The following is a 23,033-nucleotide window of genomic DNA, read 5'->3' as shown; positions in this document are numbered from 1 at the left end:
GGGTGGGGGGGGGGGGCAGTGGGGGGTAACCAGGCCAGCAGGGGCGGCAGTTAGGGGTGACCAGGCCAGCAGAGGGTGGCAGTTGGGGGCAACCAGGCCAGGAGGAGGGGGCAGTAAGAGGCGACCAAGTGAGGGGTGACTAGGCCAGTGGGGGTGGGCAGTTGGGGGTGACCAGGATGGCAGTGGGGGGCATTTAGGGGCGACCAGGCCGGCAAAGGGGGGGCAGTTAGGAGCAACCAGGCCAGCAGGGAGGGGGCAGTTGGGGGCGACCTGGCCTGCAGCAGGGGTTAGTTAGGGGAAACCAGGCCAGCATGCAGAGGTATGAGGGGCAATCAGGCCAATGGGGGGGGCAGTTAGGGGCAACCAGGCAGGCAGGCAGGTGAGCGATTAGGAGCCAGCGGTCCAGGATTGTGAAAGGGATGTCCGACTGCCAGTTTAGGCACTAGCCCCAGGATCGAGCCTAAACCGGCAGTCGGACATCCCCCGAGGGGTCCCGGATTGGAGAGGGTGCAGGCTGGGCTGAGGGCACCCCCCCCTCCTGTGCATGAATTCTGCGCACCGGGCCTCTAGTTAATAAATAATAATAGAAGAATAAACTCTGTGTTTCATAAACTCACAACTGTAAACCTACTTTTATCCCACCCAGTATGTATATGTTATAGTTTATGTAAGTATTTTATATTTACTTAAATAGGGTTTTATATATTCAGTGGGTAATTTCACAACATTCAGGTCCCCTCTGTTTAGATTAAAAAAATATAACCATGGAATATGTACCTTACTCTGGGCATTTTGTTGTATGATTTAATGTGTAGTGCTGTCATGAACTTCAGTGCCACACCTATCTTGTCTGTTTGTTTCACTTTTTAGGAAGTTGATACAATACTATTTTCTCAGAAAAATATGAAAAATGTATTGAATATCATTCTAAACTAAAAGCTTCTGAAATTTTCTATTATGAAATTATATCTAAGGTTACTAATTTAGTGTAGATTTATTAAATGAATGTTTTATTTTTGGAATTTTGTGATATGAATGGGTTTCTATAAGGTCAATTCAACCAATTAAACAAATATCTTCCTTTATTATTGTCATAACTATCACTTTCAGTTAAGGAAGTATTTAGAGGTAACCTGAGACTGTAAAACGCTATCTACATGTTAGTAGCATCTTTTAAAAATTGTAATACATTTACTTTGATTAAACTCTGCTTATTAGATTTTAATATGCTATATGTTATTTATTTCAGAAATTCCAGAAAGGAACTTAATGATATACGATTTGAGTTTACTCCAGGAAGAGGTGAGTTTTAATTGAAATTATTATCTTATTGCTACAAAGAACGTTTCAAAAATTAATTACAAGCACATGTTTATAATTTGCTATTCAAAAATGCTTTCTCTAAAAACAAAGGAAGGAATGAATGAGGGAGAGAGGGAAGGAAAGACTTATAATAATTTTAGGGATTCCAAATGGGACCACTATTTTTTAATATTTATTAAATTAATTGGGATGACATTGGTCCACGTGAATATATACCAGTAGGTTTCAGGTGTTGGTTTCTGTTACGTGATCTGTATATTGCACCGTTTGCCTACAACCATATATTAGGACCCCCTTTTCTTCCCACCCCCTTCCCACTATAATCACCACACTGCTATTTGCTGAACCACTATTGACTTCATGAATTCCAGTGACATGTGCTACGTGTGTGTGTGTAAATTAAGCATATTAGCTCAGTCATGAAATGAAGTAGTGGCATGCTGATGCAGGGTCTAAAGGATATTATTATGAGAGCATTGAGGATGATATAGCAGTTCTGATGAGGGTTGAGCAGCAAACAGTGATACCATGCTTGGCCTCTGTACTCAGTTCAGACTACACAAAGCCTGTGTTGGGGAGTGTCTGTCGCCTCTGTTTGCTACAGGCATAATTGGTAAGCTCACAAAAAATTAAAAAGTCTTGTACTTCTGGGTTTGCAAAATTTTACCAAATACACTTCATTTATTAATCAATCACAATTTACATGGAGATCTTATACACAGAATAAAAATAGTATTATTAGCTTATATACAATGTGTTCCCAAAAATGTATACATACTTTAAAAGCTGAAATTATAATTACATTTAAGTTCAGAGTTTAAAAACCCTGCCAGCAAACAAAATATGTTCCTGGGCCACACACGGTCTGGACTCACTGACTCTGATCTCTGGTTCATGTAAGCACAGAGATCTAATGATTTCCTTCATATTTGAATTAAAATAACGTTTGAAGAACCTTTTACAAAATAATGTAACTAAGGCCCTAATGAATTTGCTCACTGACCTCTCTGGGAACATCCATCTTTGACAATTTAAGACTCAGTCTGTGAAATTGTATGGTGCCGGTTTCTGTTATCAAAAAAATTATTTTGTTATAATATAAAAATATTGACCAGTCAATGCATTGATAAAATCTAGTAATTTCATAATCAGTGTTTCAAATACAGTAGGTAAAAGAACAGATTCTTATTTTAAGGTTTGTTCTTTCCAACTGATTGTTTTAAATCGAAGATGGCAATAAAAATCAATTTTAATTTAAAGAGCTAACAAAGAAATGAATTTCTGAGTGGAGGATGTTTGCGGATAAGACAGCCCTATGAGCATTACCTGGCTTTGTGTGCTGGCATTGGCAGCCTCGTTTGTCATAGTTAGATCAAGAGTCTTGGCTTCTATTGCCCAGACAGAAACCATAGCGTTGGCTTCTAGATGATGACTGACCTTCCCTGGGCAGTGAGCACAGGCCTGTTAGTAACGGAAACACCGTGGATATATCCCTGTACCTCTGATTGCTGATGCTGCCTGCGTTTCAGACGTTGTCTGCACTACCTCTGTGCGTGCACACAACAGGTGTACTATGTCTGTGTTGTATACACACACAAATGTGTACCTATGGCTAGAATATATAACATGAACGTATCCAATATTCTCTGTCCTCCCTTGAGGGTAAGCCCTTTGTATTCATTATGCTGCTCTATGCTCTGGAAACCAGAGCATACATGATTAGTTAACTTGTTTACACATCAGGAATGTTAAGCAGCTTAAAGAAACATAAATTACCATTTACTTTCCTGTTTCTATTCTATTACTGATATATTACTTATGTGCATACAAAATAACTGCTTAATGGCACATACACAAACATGGAACATTTCCATTTTTGGCCAGCCAGCATGATCTGCTGGCTATTTTAATATGACTCGTTTGGGACCCAGGAGTCCTGAAACTAGTAGACGATGCTGTACACTTTAACTACTTGTGAATGCCATTTGCTCAGGTTCTGTTAAGTGCTAGCCCTCAATGTGACTTCGACTGTTCCCATGTTTAACTGCATTCTGTGATTACAGCTCCTTACTCAAGTGCAAGGTCTTACTTTAGAGATGATGGTAACACATTCAGATGCCTTAGCAGATGATCAGTCAGTCTATAATAATAAAAGCATAATATGCAAATCGACCAAACAGCCTAACAGTGTGGAACAACCATCCGGACAACCTTCCGGACGAAGCCTGGGCTGGGAGGGCCGAGGCAGCCGGGGCTGCGAAGGCCTACTCTTGCATGAATTTCACATATCGGGCCTCTAGTAGAAATATAATGACTGCCTGCTGTGTGCTCTAGTAAGTCCTTTAATTCATTAGGCTTCTTTTCCTGAAGTTTCTGGGTGCATCCAGGAAGCTGGAGATGGTGAGGCTGACTGTTCTAGCTGGCTTCATAAAGCCAAGTCACCTTCAGAGTGGAACCTTTCGTTAGTTGCTCTGCCCGAGGTTTCATGGAAGGGGATCATTTTATTCCTAAAAGAATTGTATAAGGTATTTTCCAGCAGTAAGGACAAGGTCCAAGATAAGCCCACCTTATATGGAACTTTATAGTTTAGTAAGATTTCTAAGTATTTATTTTTTATTTCCGTTTTATTTCATTCATCATGAAATAGGATGAGTGAAATGATAGAATACCACAATTTCTTGGAAGTACATAGAACGTACGTTGGCTCCCAAGTTTTTATAAACATTTGGGAATTCGGGCCATGCATGAAAGGAGAAAGAGTGCACGAGTGTAAGATGTGTTTTGATGACCTTTGCTGTTCCATCATCACCACAGTTTTATTTTTTGAGTAATTACTATGTGTCAGACACCAGGCTGAGCCCTTTAAAGCCCAAGAATTTTGAAAGATCATTATGCCTCAAATTACTTGATTGCATGGGCATGCATACACACCCATTCACACAATTGCAATATCTAAAACACAGATTTACAAGGAAACACTGTCTGTGTTGAAGGCAGCCTGTGTCATAGCAAACTGCAGTTCAGTTTAGATGTTTGCTTGATTCAGCAGCTGTGCTTGCACATTTTCCCTGACTTTAGAAGACTTTAAAAGTCAAAAGTCCATCTGCGTTGCTACTAAGCTGGTTTCTTTTTATCCGCCTACAGTTCCTGGTGTTTGTGAGAATATAAGAAGGCCATGGGGATCACATCATCTCCCATATAAAAACATTGGGGTTCATAATGGTTCTTTTGAGCACATTGCAAATTTAGTTTCTCTTTACAAGGTCTTCAAGCAGACTTCTCACTATTATCATGTTCATTCATAGCCTTTCAATTAAGTAATTTCAGCCATATTTACTTGCTATAGCCTGTTCAGTCTCATCTTTATGAGATTGCGAACTCCTGACACTTATCACTGAGAAATATATTCTTTTATTCAACCACATTTTCTAAAAAAAATGAATCTGTTGCTATCAAGTGATCAGTGTCATGTTAAAGGAGTTTCTTAAATAGCTCATCTTATAGTCCAACAAACTCATAGGATGTTTGTACCAAATATAAGGTTGTATCAAATGTTACCTTTTTAGCCTTTGCCATAAATTCTGACTCAGTAGCTACTAATGATAGAAAAGGATTGATGCTGGCTGGAACTGACCTCGGGAAGAAGGAAAAGCAGTGCCATAGGGACCAGCTATGAGAGAAAATCTAGAGGTGCATTTCAGGATTAATTTAGAGGTGCACTTGAGGATTAATTAAGACAGTAGCCAACGGGCCAGAGAAATGAAACAATAATTTTGTGTAACTTCTGTTGAATAAATAACACGATGCAAGTACATGGCAGGGATTTTTTTTCCTCCTGATAGAATCTGAATTGTTGAATTAAAACACATGTGAGTAATTTTTGTAAATTAAAAAAATATATTTTACATTGTACTGGATTGCTGATTTTTTTTGTTACTAATACATATTCATTTCCTATTTGGACAGATACAGCAGATGGCGTTTCTCAGGAGCTCTTCTCTGCTGGCTTGGTTGATGGTCATGATGTAGTTATAGGTAAATCACTTTTTAGTATGCAGTGTCATTTTGTTGATATATCACATGGAAATGCATTTAGAAGCAAAGTTTTCATAAAGGTATAATGTATTCTGTGCTTTTTGAAAATCTTTTTGCGTTCTCATATTTTATGTGAAGGACATACATTTAAGAGTCATTTAATTTTCTTTTTTAAAAACTCCTTTATGTCATTCTGTCCCATTTATCTGGATGTGATTTAGTCAATAAGGAACGTCACTTGTTGGAAACATAACAAAGAACTCAGAAGTAAGACCCAAAAGTCCATGACAACAAAAATACAAGGTTACAGATTCTGTGCTCCAAAGTATGGGGACCTCTGGGTCCTTTTATGAGAGTTTCTCTGTTCTTTCTTTGGACAGAGTTTTAATACGCTTAGATGTTAGTTTTTTTCAGTCCTTAGCAAGATTCTTCATAAAGTCTTAAGGTGGGACTTAAAGATCATTCAGGCTGGTTCTGTGTAGACAAGGAAGCAAATTCCTAAAGTGATGAGTGGTTTATCCAGGGCCATACTGCTGGGTTGTGGCAGGCCCACTTCACTTTGAAACTAGGGCTCTTTCTGCCACTTTCAGAATCAAAAGACAGCTCCATGGAAACAGAGAAGCTTGCTAAACAACAGTTACAGGATGGGAGCAAGAAATGACAGGTGGCCTCCTGACAAGGCGACGGAGGCAGAAAGGCTGTAAGAGACAGACACTGCCTTCTAAGAAAAAGTATAGTCTGATTCTACCTAGGGCAAGGGTGAATGGCTCCACATTCCTCAGCAAATTCTTAGTTATGAAGATTTTATAATTCAGCCTATTGCCGGATATTCAAAATGATGTCCCTAAGTAATCCAGATGACTTAACATTATATTAAGGTTAATTATGACATTATATTAATTTTATTGTTAATTATAATAACATATTAGAGAAATATGTAATATAATAAAACTTTCTTCAAAAATATTCAAATCAAAACCAATGCTTGAAATGGCTCAGGCCTCTTAAATGATATGTTTTAACTAAGAAGCATCACTTCCCCAATAATGCTGAAGTATGTGATTGAGAGGGCGCTTGAAGCAGAGATACTCACCTATCACAATAATTTCTTCCTATGAACTCTATGACATAGATCATTATAAAATGAACTAGAGGCCTGGGGCATGGGATTTGTACACTGGTGGGGGGCGTGGCCTGCGGGAATTGGCCCGCTGTGGGAGCGCTGCTCATCCTGGTCAGCCAAATGGCTGTGGACCCACCCTCTGAGCAGCTGCTCCCCGCTGTGGGAGTGCACTGACCACCAGGGGGCAGCTTCTGTGTTGAGCATCTGCCCCCTGGTGGTCAGTGCGCATCATAGCAACTGGTCTATCCACCATTCAGTTGCTGGGCTTTTATTATACAGACTGTCCTTGGGTTACGACAGACTCGACGTATGTCGTTTCGTGGTTATGTCGCTATCTCCCGTTTATTTATATATAAAAAAAAGTTCCGTCATTTCAACGTATGTACATATGTGCTTTATGTTTTTTATTATTTATTTACCACAAGTAAAGGTCAGGAATTGTTATCTTTCTTTTAAATTTTTTTTTACTGTTTCATTTAATTACTGCTGTGTATGTGTTCCATGTGAGTGACGTAGGTGCTTATGTAGGTGGGTTCCGACTTACGGTGAAAATCGCGTTACGTTGCGCTGTAGGAACGGATCTCTGATGTAACCCTAGGACCTACTGTATAGGATGATTTTGTTTAAATCCGAGTAACTGGGTTTTTAGTGGAATGTTAGAATTCTGGCTAAAGAATCAGTTTCTAATATATTACTGATATACAAATAGTAGTTCATAAATGTAAGAATACATAAATACCTTTTTAATTAGAAAAATTAAGCTTTTTTCCTATTAATTATATGTGAAGTGTACACATGATTTCACAAGGAAGCTCTGATTCTTCTACCAAGTGGTGCATGTGTAAGGAGATAGGTATTTTATTTATTTATTTATTTTAAAAAATATTTTTATTGTTTTCAGAGAGGAAGGGAAAAGGAGAGAGATAGAAACATCAGTGATGAGAGAGAGTCATCAATCAGTTGCCTCCTGCACACCCCACATTGGAGCTCGAGCCCGCAACCTGGGCATGTGCCCTTGACTGAAACTGAACCTGGGACCCTTCAGTCTGCAGGCCGACACTTTATCCACTGAGCCAAACCAGCTAGGGCTAGGTGATAGGTATTTTAAAGGAAAGCATTTATGTGTATCTCCTTATGTATTCTTTCTTTCACACTTTCCTTTAAAATCTTGTGAGAGCTCATGGCCAACAGAGTTTTTAGCTAAGTTTTCTGAGCTGGGTAAAAAGGTCAGTTCAACTTAAGCATCTATGATAAATTTCATATCAGAGTTCTTTATGTTAATAGTTCCTAGGTAAATTAATACATGAAAACAATAATCAAAAAAACCTTTTTAAAAACACCTATTCATGTCTCCTATTGGGCAAGAAGTCAAAGGTCAAATGATCTTTTGATTTGATTTGATTCTGGCAGATGTTTGGAACATGGAGAATAAAAGAGATTTGTGAAAAGATATTAGGTTACATCTTTGTCTAAGCATGGTCTTGCTTTAGGTACTACAGTGAAATTTAGTGTTCTCTCTTTTGCCTCATGCTCAGCTGACTCTAGAGGATTTTTTAGTTGCTGAGGGTTTTTTGTTGTTGTGGTGGTTGTTGGGTATTTTTAATTTTTATTAAAGTAGAGCTGACATACAATATTAGTTTCAGGTGTACAACATAGTGATTCAATGTTTATGTACTTTGCATTGTGATCACCACAAGTAGAGTAACCATCACTCACCATTATGCAGTTTTTATGATACTATTGGCTATATTCCCTATGCTGTACATTGTATATGTGTGACTTATCCTATCTAATAAAGAGGGAATATACTAATTGACCCTCCCACTGTCGCAAAGATGGCAGCGCCCACAGCTAAAAAGGAGGGAATATGCTAATTGACTGCCCCGTCCTCAAAGATGGAGGCACCCACAGCCAGAAGATGGTGGTGCCCAGTCCCCTCAGCCCCGCTGGAGCAGCAGGTGCACGGCAAGGCCAGGCCCACCCCCAGGCGAGCACAGCAGCTCCGCACACCTGCCTCTGGAGTCCCCAAGTCCCCTCAGCCCCCCAGCTGCCCAGGGCCGCCCGAGGCTCAGGTAACCAGGGCCGGCCGAGGCTTGCGCTGCTGTCAGTGGCAGCAGCAGAGGTGTGATGGAGGTGTCGCCTTCCCCTGACTGTTGGGTCACCTCCCGCTCCTGAGGGCTCCCGGACTGTGAGAGGGGGCAGGCTGGGCCGAGGGACCCCCCTCCAGTGCATGCATTTTCATGCACTGGGCCTCTAGTTTATTTTATAACTGGAAGTTTGTACCTCTTATTCCCCTTGACTTCTTCACCCACCTCTTCCCCTCCTCTCTAGCGAACATTAGTTTCTTCTCCATATCTATGAGTCTGTTTTGTTTGTTTTTTAGATTCCCCGTACAACAGTAGGTTTACAATTGTGAATACATGAGACAAAGAGTTTATTATTATATTATTACTTATTTGTTATTATTTTCCATACAAACAACTGTAAACCTACTTTTGCCCCATCCTGTATAAGTGAAGCTATGTGGTATTTGTCTTTCTCTATCTGACCTATTTCACTTAATGTAATACTTTATGGGTTTATCAGTGTTGTCACAAATGGCAATATTTCATTCTTTTTTATGCTGAGTAATATTTCATTATCTATACATATGTATAGCATACATATGTGTGTGTGTATGTATGGATATATACACTCCTATGTTCACTGCAGCATTATTTACAGTAACCAAGATATGGAAGCAATCTAACTACCCATCTCATCATCTATTTCCATTCACACATTGATGCACACCTAGATTGCTTCCATACCTTGGCTATTGTAAATAATGCTGCATGAACATAGGAATGCATATATCTCTTTAAAATCGTGTTTTTGTTTTCTTCTAAAAGTGAAATTGCTGGATCATGGTAGTTCTATTTTTAATTTTTTGAGGAACCTCCATACTGTTTTTCACAGTATCTGCCTCAGTTTACAATCCCACCAATAGTGCATGAGGGTTCTCTTTTATCCACATCCTTGCCAACACTTATTATTTGTTGACTTTTTTATAATAGTCATTCTGAGGTATGAGGTGATATTTCATTGTGGTTTTGATTTGCATTTTCCTGATGATTAGTGATCTTGAGCATCTTTTCATATATTTATTGGCCATTGGTATATCTTCTATGAAGTTATTTATTCAGATCTTCTGCCCATTTTTTAATTTAATTGTTTTTTGCTATTAAGTTGTATGAGTTTTTTAATATACTTTGGATAATAATCCCTTATTGGATGTATGATTTGCAAATATTCCATTCAGTAGGCCTTTTGTTATTGTTGTTTTTGATGGTTTCCTTCACTGTGCAAAAGCTTTTTAGTTTGATGCAGTAATCTGTTGCATTTCTATACACTAATAACAAACTATCCGAAAGAGAAATTAGGAAAATAATTCCATTTAGAGTTACATCAAAAAGACTAAAATACTTAGGAACAAATTTAACCAAAGAGGTAAAAAAAAAACCTGTGCTCTGAAAACTGTAAGACATGGATGAAAGGAATTGAAGATGAAACAAATAAATGGAAGGATATACCAAGTTTATGGACTGGAATGATGTCCCAAAGCATTCTATAGATTCAATGCAATCCCTATCAAAATACCAATGGCATTTTTTTTTCAGTAAACTAGAAAAAATAACCTTAAAATTTATATGAAACCACAAAAGATCCCCATAGCCAAAGAACTCTTGAAAAAGAAGAACAAAGTCGGAGATATCATAGTCTTTGATTTCAAACTGTGCTAAAATTTATAGTAATCAAAGCATTATAGTAATGGCACAAAAACAGACACATAGATCAATGGAACAGAAATAAGAGCTCAGAAATAAACTCACATTTATATCATCAGTTAATCTACGGCAAAGGAGGCAATAATATGCAATGGGGAAATGACAGTCTCTTCAATAAGTGGTGTTGGGAAAACTGAGCAGATACATGCAAAAAAATGAAACTGGACCACTTTCTTATACAATATACAAAAAAGTAAACTCAAAATAATTAAAAATTTATATGTAAGACTTGGAACCATAAAATTCCTAGTAGAAAACAAAGAATAAACTCTGACATAGGTCTTAGCAATAATTTTTTGGGGTTATCTTTCCCCTGATATGGGCAACAAAAATAAATCAGTTATTGAGTTTTTTAAAGGTGGGAATTCAGGCATACTTCATGAACAATTAATTGAGTGTGTTTTCAATACAGTACCAGAAAGCTTCTATTTTCCATGATTTTATTTAGTCATTCTCCCTACGTTTTTTTTTCTTCCCTTTTTTATATTGCTTCCCTCCCCCCACTTCTTAGATCTAAACTCTGTAATGTTGGAGTCAGACCGAGTATGTGGTCTGCCTTATTGAGTAGGATTGCCGATACCTTATAGGGATATCACACCTAAGAGTTACAAATAACATTTGTATATTTCATTGATCATCACATCAATTCTATAAAGTATAGATTATTTTTCATCAGTATTTTATGGATGAAAAAGGGAGGTCAAAAGAAGTTTCTGAGGTATTGGAACTTGTCATGGTCCTTTAACTTAAATCTTTTTATTCCAAGCTCGAGTATAACCCTGACATTCTCTGTACAATTAACTTGATGCCTTCAGCCTTGAAAAACAGATCCAGATAAATTTAAGTAATGGTTGCTTTTGTGTCTCCTGGAAAAAAAGAAGAAAGCTTGTGTCCTTCCTTACGTGATTTTCCTGCATTAGTAGACAAACAGATAAAATGTGTTCAATTCTGTCTCCTCTAACCTCTCAGCAATTCTCTGCTCCCTCCCTTATCATGTATTTCTGTTACTGAATTTGTCCCACCAGCATATGAATGTTTTTATTTCTCACATTTTGAAAAAAGCCCCCTCCTGCCTCACTTCCCATTACAGCTAACCTCCTCAAAAGAATTGCTTGCCCCTCCTGCTCACTTCAATTCTTTTCCTACCATTGTCTTTTGAACCCATTCCAGTCAGTCCTTTGTCCTCCCATCTTCACACCATTTTTTCTTTCAAAGCCATATCTGGGTAAAACACTGCCTGGCAGATGACATGGCACATGCAAAGGTGAGGCTAGGGCAGAGGAAGAAGTTAGGCGGCCTGTGAATGACTGCCACACTCCTAAATCCAGTGGTTAATTCTCGGTTCTTATCTCACTTGACTATCAGCAGCATTGGGCATAGTTGACAATGCCCTCCTCCATGATAAGTTTTTTTCATTTGATTTTTAAGACTTTATTCTCTCTTTGTTCTCCCATCATTCTGGTGTTTTTTCTCAATCTTTTTTGTTGATTCCTTCTCATTTATATGACCTCTGAATGTTGACATGTTCAGCGACTCTTTCCTTACCTCTCCTCTTTTCTCTAATCATTACTCCTTGACAGTCTCCTCTAGTTTCATGGTATTAATTGCCTTCCATTCTCTATCTCCCAAATTTACATCTCTATGCAGTCCTCTCTTTTGAATCCCAGTCTCATATCCAGCTTGCTTTTTGGTGTTCTCACTTCGAAGGCTAATAGGCATCTGGATTTAATGAACATCTCCTGACTTGCCAGTCCAGTAGCCTTGCATTCTAGGCCGATGGTAGCTCCATCTTCTCAGGTGCTCCAGCCAAAAACCTAAGAGCTGTCTTTAACTTTTCTTTCTCTTTTACCCGAAATCCAGCTTATCTGAATGTACCCATGGCCCAGCCATTGCTCACCACCTTGCTTCCTATCTTATTTGCAGCCCCTCTCGTTTCTCAGCTGAATTATTGCATTCATTTCTTCACTGGTCTCCCTGCTTCTCTTCCTGCCTCCTGTCAGCCTGTTCTCCCCTCAGCAGCAGGTAAAGAGTTAAGTCACATACATAAGACCACATGTTTTGATTCCATTTATATGAAATGACCAGAATATGGAAACCCATAGAATCAGAAAGCAGATTAGTGGTTGGGACAAGTAGGAAAGGGAAGGGACCGCTTATTGGTGTGGGTTTCTTTTGGGGGATGATGAAAACGTTCTAGAATTCGAAATGGTGATGGTTATACAACCTTCTGACTATACTAAAAACCAGTGAATTGTGAATTCACTGGTGAGGATGAATTTTATGACATGTGAATTATATCTCAAGAAAAGTAAGCCAGATCACATTATTGCTTTAAATAAAGCTCTGATGGCTTTCCATCCCCTGCATCATCAGTCCCCTGTCACTCCTCAGACCTCCTTCCTCTCTTCTACTCTCCCCCTTGTTCATTCTACCCCATCCACACTGGCTTTGTACTTTCTCTTACTTCTGCAGTTTGCTTCTTCTCCCTGTGTATCTCCTAGGGCTGAAATTCTGCCTCTCAAAGGGGCCTTCCCTGACCAGGCCAGTTAAAATTGCAATACACCCCCAACTTTACCCACCTCCCTTCCTTTATTATTTTTCCTACTCTCTCCCCATCGAATAGGCTATATGTTTCATTTATTTTATTAACTATACTGAGTTTTCCCTTGAGAATAATTTTCTTGAAGGCCAGTATTTTTATCTGCCTTGTTAACTGCTAATGTTCCCAGTGCCCCAAACTGCATCCCTCATAGTAGGCACTCCATAAACATTTACCCACCTCCCTTCCTTTATTATTTTTCCTACTCTCTCCCCATCGAATAGGCTATATGTTTCATTTATTTTATTAACTATACTGGGTTTTCCCTTGAGAATAATTTTCTTGAAGGCCAGTATTTTTATCTGCTTTGTTAACTGCTAATGTTCCCAGTGCCCCAAACTGCATCCCCCATAGTAGGCACTCCATAAACACTTGCTAGAGATAAATTCCATTTTGAAATATACAGATATCTCATAATATTTACTTTAAAAACAGATTTGGAATATAGGATTCCATTATTTTAATAATCTCACTTTCGAGAGTACAGGATTCAAGTAGCATTTTATAAATATGAAATCCATTCACTTGACAAAGGCTGTACATGAAAAAGTCCAGTTCAGCTTAGAAAGTTGGCTTATAAAGGTTTCAGTGATTTCTTGTATGTGCGTTTTTTCAACTCCCATAGTATAAAACAAATAACATTGAAATAGATTAAAAAAAATTTTTCAGAATTTTCTCTTGAATTGGAGTAAATGCTTAAAGGCAACATGAAAGACCTGATAAAAGCAATAGGATGTGTTAAAGAGCAGTGAATGTTATGACCTTTACTATACTGTAGCAGATGTTACAAAAAATCTTCGATGCCTAGCTCCAGGCAGAGTTTGGATTGAGAAGGACCTGGATTGAGAAGGAACTGGTGTTGTGACATAGAGATGGCTTTTATGCAGAAGCAGAGCCACGTAGAAATTCAATGCAGTGTTTTTAGATTGTGTGGGGCTGAAAAATAATAATTTTCCTCCTGCCTGCTCAGTTTCTCTAGCTAATAGTGAGATTAACAGGAGAAAATGTCCAAAGTATATTATACGAATACACACTCAGGGGCGCCATAAGAATGAGACCCGAAATATATTGGGCAGTTGAGGCTTGTGTGCCATCTGGACATCAGAGAAAAGGGGGGTAGGGTCTGAGATCTCAAAGGGGAAATAGGCGGTTCACGGGTAGCCCAGACTGAGCAGAGCACAGTGGTTAAACAAGTCCCCGCTAGGCAGCCCAGAGACAGAGGGATGCTGGGGTCAGTCTAGCCAAGGGGCCTCTGCTCGGACCCTTCCTGGCTGATGCTAAGGCGAATAAGCTGACTCCTCTCCCGGGGCAGGCCTTTCCATCTCTCTCTCAGGAGGAAAGGGGGAGGGTTAAAGGCTCTTTCTAGGTCTTTTCTTTTGTAATAACCAGCTTAACATCCATGTCCCCAAAGGCACATTTGGGGGAGGCAAAACTTTAGTATCCTTTAACTGAAATAATAAACCCCTTCTGTTGTGTTGAAGTGCAGCACTACCTTATGCCTTGTATAAAATGAAAACGGATAAGGTGGGTAAGACCTCCTGGGTGGGTGTGGGTTCAAAAAAATCAGTTAACTTTGCAAGATGCAAAATTTGATGCTATGCATGTATAAATTTACTTATCTTGCCTGGCTGGGATGACTGACAGATGGAAATAGACCAATCTGAGTCCCCATTCCAGTTGTTTCAACGAGGGACCCCAAGGATGGCTGATACAGGGAGGCAGCAGAAAAAAACTTATTTTCTTTGCCTCCCGGTGAAAGAACACCAATCAGAAGTTTTCTCTGCCGTAGAGACACAAGGGAGAAAGGAAACAAACTCATGTACAAAAGACAAGCATAGTTCTGAATTCTGTTCAGACCTTGTGATACGCACCTGATATTTTGAGTCTCTCTTGAATAAATGTTAGAACTTCAGCAAAAGAAGGAGCACCATAGGTGTTTCCTAGTTGCCTGGACTGCTCACTAGTTCCTACAAAGTTGCTGAGGTCCCATCAGCAATGCCCCATCCAGGGACCAGGGTGCTGCAGTGAGTGAAGGGAGGAAAGGATGCCGCTTGGCAGCCAACTTCCTGAGAAGTGCCTACCAACTGCTCTTTGCCCGGTTTTTATATCAGCATTTCCTGGCTTTGTATCAACATATGTCTATTTTTTTCCCCTTCAAGTGGAATTTAGAGCCAGATGTTGGCATTTCTGTTTCCTGAGAAGGGAACTGTTTTTGCATTCATTTGTATAATTTTCCTTTGATGGATTTGGAGCCTAGCTGACTAGTTATCACAGCACCAGGAGCTGATATGAGCTACAGATATTCTCATACACCCTGTCAGTGGGCTCATGACATTGTCCCTGTCCTTGATGTACTCATTTCCTGCACGTGGACAATCCTGTTCAATACTTGCCTGCCTTTCAAGAGACATAAATGCCACCTCCATGAAGCCCTCCTTGATGCTCGCCCTCGCCAGCAGATTCTGGAGAACATCTTTTCCTTGTCTTGAATGCCAGAGAGTTGTATTTTTACCATTTTTTAGTGACACGTGGCTTCATCCTGCTGTACTTCCTGGTAGTCTTCTCTCTGTGTGGAGGTCGAGGGCACCTTTAGAGCAAGCCTGTCTTCTATTTTATTCTATCCTCTACAATTCTTGCCACACACAGGTGCTTAGTAATTATGCCCATGCATAAATGAATACATTTAATTCTGTTTAGCAAATTAAACACTGGAATAGTTCATGAACTGATAATTTGGACAATACAATATTATTATACCCTCTCCATGATTGATTTTTTTTCTCTCTCTCTGCTCCTCTTTTCCTCCTTCTTCCTTCCTCCTTCCCTTCCTCCCTCCCTCCCTCCCTCCCACATTGACTTGAATCCTGCCTCTTGGGAAGGAGTTGTGGTTGGTCTAAAAGCTCCTGTCCTCTAGTGCTTGCTGAGGTGACAGTGTTTGTCTCAAAGCATGGACTGTGAGGTGCCTGCATCAGAAGCTCATCGTGGGTCCTTATTAAATGTGCCCACTTCTGGGTTCCAGCCCAGAGCTGCAGAGTCTGGAGTCTTGGGCATAAAGTCGGGAAATTTGCATTTTAAATATGCATCTTTGTGATTCTCATACATAATAGATTTTCTGTGGCCACTTCTTTAGTGTCTGCTTGCAGTAAACTTGGGAGACTTAGTTCATTTTATCATCTTTCTAATTTCCTTTGGTTTTTCTGCTTTGATTCTCTTCTTACTTTGGGAGTTTATTTTAAAACTGTGCCAGTTAACTTTTTAAAATCGCGTGTGTCTAAGTGGTGAAGATGAGTGGAAGAGCATCATCACTGGTATAAAGTTTTACCAAACTGAGCCAGTAGAGTTTTTATCAGAACTACTGTTGCTGCTCAGGGTGCAGCAGACCCTGCAGGTAGCCTTCAGCATTTACATCCTATATAATAAAAGCCTAATATGCAAATTGTCCCCTTGGGCGGTCTTTCGACTGCTCGCTATGACGTACACTGACCAGCAGGGGTTGGCGCGGATCATGGCAGGCATCAGCGGCTCTGGCAGTGGGCCGCTGCCGGCCCTAATGGGCCTCAGTGAGAACGGGACCATGGCGAGATGGTGGAGCAGGTAAGCGGGCAGTACCAGGCCAAGGTGGGTGCGAGTGAGGGCCCAATCGCCCCACTAATCACCCTGAAGACAGCGACCAGCGGCAGCGGTCAGGGGTGGAGCCACTGCCCAGCTCCCAGGTGCTGAGGGAGCCAGGCAGGGGGCCTGGCCCCGATCGATTGTCCCTCAGGTGGGATGGTAAAGCAAGTGAGGGGATGGTGCCAGGCCAAGGTGGGGTGCCAGGCAGGGCTGCGAGGCTACGAGGCTGGGGGCGCGAGCTGGGGCCCAATCCCCACAGGCCACCCCGAGGGACCCCACCCGTGCACAAATTTGTGCACTGGGCCTCTAGTTTCTGTATAACAGCAAACTGTCTTTAGACTCCAACAACTTCTCATATCTTCTCCACCTGGTGTCCAAGGAGGTCCAGTCCCTGGCAGAAGGACTCAGACACAACAGTTGTTGTAGTAGAGCAGGATTCAAGGAGTGAGTACTCCCACAATTGCTCCTGTTGCCTGCAGAGGGAGGCGACTGGTGGCAGCGGGGCAGAGCTGCACAGATGGCAAGCAGCGGTGGGGACGGGGCCAGCTGCTAGCATCTGGGAGAAGGAAAGCCCCAATAGTCCCTGATCACCAGCCAGGCCTAGGTACCCTACCTGAGGAGTCCCGGATTGCAAGAGGGCGCAGACCGGACTGAGGGACACCCCCCCAACCCCCCACTCTGGGGACGAATTTCGTGCACCGGGCCTCTAGTCTAATATAAAAATGCCTTGCATGACTTGCACTTCTAGATGAATTAAATTGGTTGAACTCTTTTGAGAGGTAGTAGAATTACACACATTGTTGCTATTTAAATAGCCAAAGAGCTGTTTGCTCTGTAGAATGCTGGGGACAAGGCCTGAATAAATGTGCAGAGAGCTAGCTTGCTCTCCTAGGCGAATGTGCGCGCTCTCTCTCTCTCTCTCTCTCTCTCTCTGTCTCTCTCTTTTTCTCAGCATTAAATTGAAATTAATGGTCTATGGGTTAATATATGTTTAAGTTTATTCAATTGCATCAGACAGACAGATGGACTTGTAATCTGGGGATCATACTCCCCTGTCCCCCAAGAAAACAATTTCCTAACAAGCCATGTCAGAAGCCAAAATAAGCCGCCCACTCCTGTGACTAAATCCACTGCCTGCCACAGCCACCCCTGTGCTTACTTATCTGCCAATTCTAGTGGAAAATGATCGGCTATTCAGACAAAAGTTGGCAGAATTGTTAATAAAGACATTCTGATTTGGGGGGAGGGGGCAGAATGGGACAATTCAAAATTACCTTTAAAAATATGGGCAAATGTTATTTCCAGGAAGTTCTAAAAAGCATAAAATAACATCTGTAATTTCCCCAAAGATGTTCTCAGTTTCTGTTACATGATTATGAATCAGAGCTGCAGTAAACCACTCTGTAAGCCCCGATTTTCTAATTAACTTAAGTTGGGACTTATGGATCCTCTTTAAGACATTGCTACAGCTAGACTCCAGTTTAGATCTATATTTAATTTCACTGACGTGAAACTAGAGGCAGCTAGTAGACTAGTCTTAGCTATTCACTGTCAGTAGAGTCTTGCTTTTTTCAAGTTTGTTAAATTCTTCTTTTTAATGTGTTCATCTTTCTTTTAACTCTGGAATCAGATATGCCTTAAGATTGCACTCCATCTAGCCAACTTTCTAACTACTGAATTACAGTAAGCCCCAGATTACTGGTCCCTATTTGTAACAGAGAATATCTTTCCAGTGGAAGTAAAGTAGGTTTACTGTGCTAAAGGAAACCTAGTCTTTGTGATAGTACACATTTTTCTAACACCACCAGGTATGGAGGATTGAAATTAAATGGCTCTTTTCCTGATAGTATTCTCCATTAGAAGATTGATCTGTCTTTGGCTAGTTATAGTGCATGCTTACATGTGTGCGTGTGTTTACCCACTTTAGAAATCTCTGGGCTTACATGAATTTAACTATTCAATCAATAGTACAATATTGTAGATGTAAGTAGATGTCCAGTTGTGCATATTAATAGATTGATAGATATAATCCCAAACCAAATCTCTCTGCCACTTGTTTTTTTACACACTATTAGGAGAGATAAAATAAGTCACTGCCTCCTCCTGATTTCTTATATGACAGAAAGCAGAACTCCCTGTCTACCCAATCAAAGTATTTTAGAGTAAATAGACAAAATCAGGTCAACATTTTTGATGCAATATGGGCTTATCACCATTTTTGGCTTCATGTTTCATTATAATCTTAAATTTGATCCTATATCTTGCATTTGGTTACCATTTTTAAAAAACAAAGAGGACCTTTTTGCCAACCCTAAGAAAACTTAGTTCTAATTTTGCACTCCTTCACTTTAGCATCCCAAAGGTTTTAAGACACGGTGAGACCCTGAATGGCCACCCGGTTGAGAAACATGTCCCTTTCAGCAGGCTTACATTTCTCCATTGTATCATCAATGTTTGTGTCCGATTTTGTTGTTGAGCTAATGTTTTCGAAGTACCCTGTATACTGTGAAAGTCATAGCAAGCATTCCTTGAAAGCAGGTTTTCCTGGAGGATCCCATGTCTGATGAGCAGTAGAACCACCTACAGGAATTTGCAGTCAGGAAAGCATTTGAGTAGCTGTGCGTGCAGACTCTTGACCCTGGCTGCACACCCCTCTGGCCAGAGTACACTAAAGCAGAAAGTGGAGAAAGAGAAGGAGCTGTCCATTAAACTTGGCAGGCAGATATATTTTTTTTTTGGTCCAATTCTTTAATAGCAAATGGCCTTAATCTTCACCGCAGGGAACTTGGTCAGCCATAAGAAGTTTGTTATTTGAAATGAAAGTATCAGATTCAAAGTATCTTTGCAGTAATAGACCCCAGGAGGGCTAATTTATAACAGATTTTGAGACTTCTTGCCAGTTTGTGATTGTTAGCTGAGTCTTTAGAAACTCAATATTCTCATGACTCATTTCTTCATTGGATGGTTGGATCCCGGATCAGAATTCTACTGCACTTTCTCGTGACTGATATGCACTGTCAGAGGGACAGGAAAGGGCTTGCGACTTGCTGAGGCACCAGCCTTGCTGTCCTTCCCTATGAGCTGACTATTAAACCCTCACATATCATTCTCACTGTTTTGCTTCTCATGCTTGTAGTTGTCCACGGAACTGAGAGATAAGGTAAGAACGGCATGCACTGGAAATTTAACATCTCGTAGAAAGGTAGAATACAGATTAGGGGACTTGATTTGGACAGCACTACTCTTGGGAAGCATAAAAATGCTATAGGTTATTCTAACGGGCTTCTCGGCTGCTGGCACGGTAGGCTTGCTAGAGCTCACAGGTTTTCTTTCCAAAAAAGTTGGCTTTTATATTTAGTGTTTATGAAAATTATAATTAGGTAAGGAATGGGTATGAGAAATTAATTTTTGTTACTCTTTTCAGAGTGGATTTTTTAAAATGTCAAAAATATGGAACTCTGCACTTAATATAGCTCTGAACAGTGGTTTTATATGCTTAATTAGCAATAGTTAAATATAACAGCTAAGGCTTTTTGACATAATCTGAAATATTCATGCAGTTCAAATGTCTGTCGACTAAATGGTTCTCAGCCAATTATAACAGCTGCTCCCCTGGGATATCACTGGGTGTCCCCACAGGGATGTGTCCCAGGGGTCCGAGAGCCACTTTGTCAGTGCTGGGTACCATGCGGTGGGCTCACTGGCTCCCCTCTGCTCCCTGCCCAAGAGACTGCCTGAAAAACGCTCGCCAGCATCACCAGCCAGCATGGGGCCCAGTGCCCACACAGCGGTGCTGCCTGCAGAGGGCCCAGGGTACTTCCTGTTTAGTGGGCCAGAGTGGTACTTGCTCCACGCAGAAGTGGGGAGAAGGGCCTTCGACCACACTTTGTCACCCAGGCCCTGAAGCTGCCCTACTCCATTTATTCAGGAATGAAGCATCCAGTCTGCCCTGTGCTGGGTGCACCCAGTGAACTGAACAGACAGGGTTCTTACCTCTAGGAAGCTCCCAGTCTCGCAGGAGGGGCAGCCATCAGGCAAGATGATACACAGGTGCAGGTGACATTACAAATAGTGAGAAGTGATCTAAAGCAGTGGTCGCCAGCCTATCGGACCTCACGGACCTACTCCATTTATTCAGGAATGAAGCATCCAGTCTGCTCTCTGCTAGGTGCACCCAGTGAACTGAGCAGACAGGCTTCTTACCTCCAGGAAGCTCCCAGTCTCGCAGGAGGAACAGCCATCAGGCAAGATGATACACAGGTGCAAGTGACATTACAAATAGTGAGAAGTGCTCTAAAGCAGCGGTCGCCAGCCTTTTGGACCTCACGGACCACCAGTAGTCCGCGGACCGCCGTTTGACGACCGCTGCTGTAAAGGAAAAACAAAGTGCAATAAAGAACACAGTAATAAACAAGGGTCCTCAGGTAGACTCAAGAGCAGGGTCACCCCTCTGAGAGAGAAGCACCTGAGTGAAGTCTTCGGTTCAGCCTGGCCATGCTGGGCAAGGCACAGCTTGTGTGAAGACGGTGGACTTTGTGAAAGGTGACCAGTGTGGCCAGAACAGGTGAAGGAGGGTGACGTGAACTAAGGCCAGGCTGGATGCAGGGGCCAGAGAGTGCAGGGCCTTGTAAATAGCCATCTGCCATAATGCCTTGTGAAAACAAAATCCTAATCATTCAATGTTGATTGAGTCTCTATGTAGATAAAGCACAAATCTTGCACCTTCCCTGCCCTTTTGCAATTAAATAAGGCAAGTGGATGCTTCCCTTCGCCTCATTTATTCTGCAGAGTCGAAATATGCAGTTTATGTGGGCTCAGACTCTTCTGCCTCGGGCTTGATCCTCATTTGACTGAGGGGAGCAGGACCACAGGACAGGACAGTGGGCTGGGGGAACTTGAGAAATAAAAGCCAAAATGGTGCTTCCACATACCAGGTTGCTTTAAATTCGGGGGCATTGAAAGTGACTTGTAACTTAATGTTTGGGGACCAGGAGAACTTTAGAGATACCTTCCAGTAATTTTGAATCCAGTTATTCTATCAAAAGGAAACTAGGATTCCTAGAAAAGACAAGGTTTGGACACTAACTGCAGGCATTTCTTTATATTATTAATTGGTAACCAAACGGACATCACAAATGTTCCCAAAGAGGGTGAAGTGTATTTTCCACTTCATAATATTGCCTCATTCTCATACAAATTACGGTGCGGGTTCAGGTAACACTTGCCATTTCAAATTCATCAATTGCAGTTGAATTAGGTGAATTTTCTTTCAGGGACTAAGACTCTAATTACCCAAATTAAAGTAGCCATTCAAGTGGCCTCCAGTTCAGAATGCAGGCCTAGTACCCCAGGTCCTGTTGGCTAACCTGCCTTCCTATGAACTGGACGTAGAGCTGGGACAGTGCTCTCTCACAGAAGTGATCTCTAGAGTGTCAGTAAATGGGCATAGCTCCCCGGCAGTGCCGGTCATTGCTTTTTCTTCCCTCCCCTTACTGGCTTTATTCTCTCTGCACTATTTCTTTCTAGGGGGAAAGCTTTCCAAACTCTGAGGAGTAGAGGTTAATAAAAACAGTGAATGGCATAGAAATTACCCTACAGGACTCTACATAAGCTCCATTACTACACAGGCTCCTTCAACTGACATCTCCTGAAATTCTTTAAATAACTGATTTCAGATTGATTGGTTAGTGGTCAATTTTAGCAGAATCATTTGTATGTGCCTCTTGAGTGGCCACGTGGCTTTCCGCATTGTTCACTGCTTTTTGTGATTAAACTGATAGAACATCCCCATCTTATTTATTAGACTCTCAAACTCTGGAACACCTAGGACCTCGAGGCGGAGAAGGAGTGCTGGATTTGGATCAGACGCAGGTTCAGACCCCCACTCGGCTCTGACTTTGGAGGTTACCTCTTCTCCTCATGCCTTCTTCACCCAGGAGTGACCCACTTAGAGAGTTGCCTTCTGAATGTTGATTACCTGCAGTGGTTATTGTGATGGCTGGGCTCTGAGAGGCGCTCAGGAAGTGGTAGTTATTTCCTCTTTCTACTTGGGAGACAATCCATCTGGCCTCCCGTCCAATAGAAGACTTCTTTTGTGAAATACCAGGCAGAGAATGGAAGGAAGCCTGAGGTTTCCTCCAATAAAATGCAACTCAGGTCCCTTTCGGGAGTGGAGGTGGAAACTCCACCTGGGAAGAGTGACTTGAGCACTGTGTCCTTGGGATTGACCGTATGTCCCTCGGCCACCTCCGTGCTAGCAGTGGGCGTCACCTTCTCCAGTGACTGCTCTGGCCCAAGCAGTGCTGGTACAAAAACAATGACATGAAAACAGACGCTCAGGGGTAGGTAACTAGGTCATTGGTCCTACCAAAGAGTTTACTTGTGTTCAGCCTGGAGTTTTCTGCCTGCTTCCCCATGGCTGAAATTACCCTTTTCTACTGCCTGTGAGGATGCTGAACATGTGTGTACTGTTTGGCCCAAGAAGAGAGGTCCAGAGAGAAATGGGAATTCCTGC

General features: G+C 41.3%; 1 protein-coding gene across 1 annotated transcript in view; it reads left to right on the top strand.

The window, feature by feature from the left end:
- STK39 (serine threonine kinase 39) overlaps positions 1-23,033 on the top strand; it is a 226,408-nt gene that overhangs the window by 143,011 nt on the left and 60,364 nt on the right. The window contains exons 14-15 of the mRNA XM_014545426.1: positions 1,250-1,302; positions 5,290-5,358. Of these exons, the coding sequence (XP_014400912.1) occupies positions 1,250-1,302; positions 5,290-5,358 (122 nt within the window). The remainder of the gene's footprint in view (positions 1-1,249; positions 1,303-5,289; positions 5,359-23,033) is intronic.

The sequence above is a fragment of the Myotis brandtii genome, unplaced genomic scaffold (genome assembly GCF_000412655.1).
Source record: "Myotis brandtii unplaced genomic scaffold, ASM41265v1 scaffold112, whole genome shotgun sequence".
In the NCBI taxonomy this organism is placed as follows: domain Eukaryota; kingdom Metazoa; phylum Chordata; class Mammalia; order Chiroptera; family Vespertilionidae; genus Myotis; species Myotis brandtii.
This window is presented reverse-complemented; position numbering and strand designations above follow the sequence as displayed.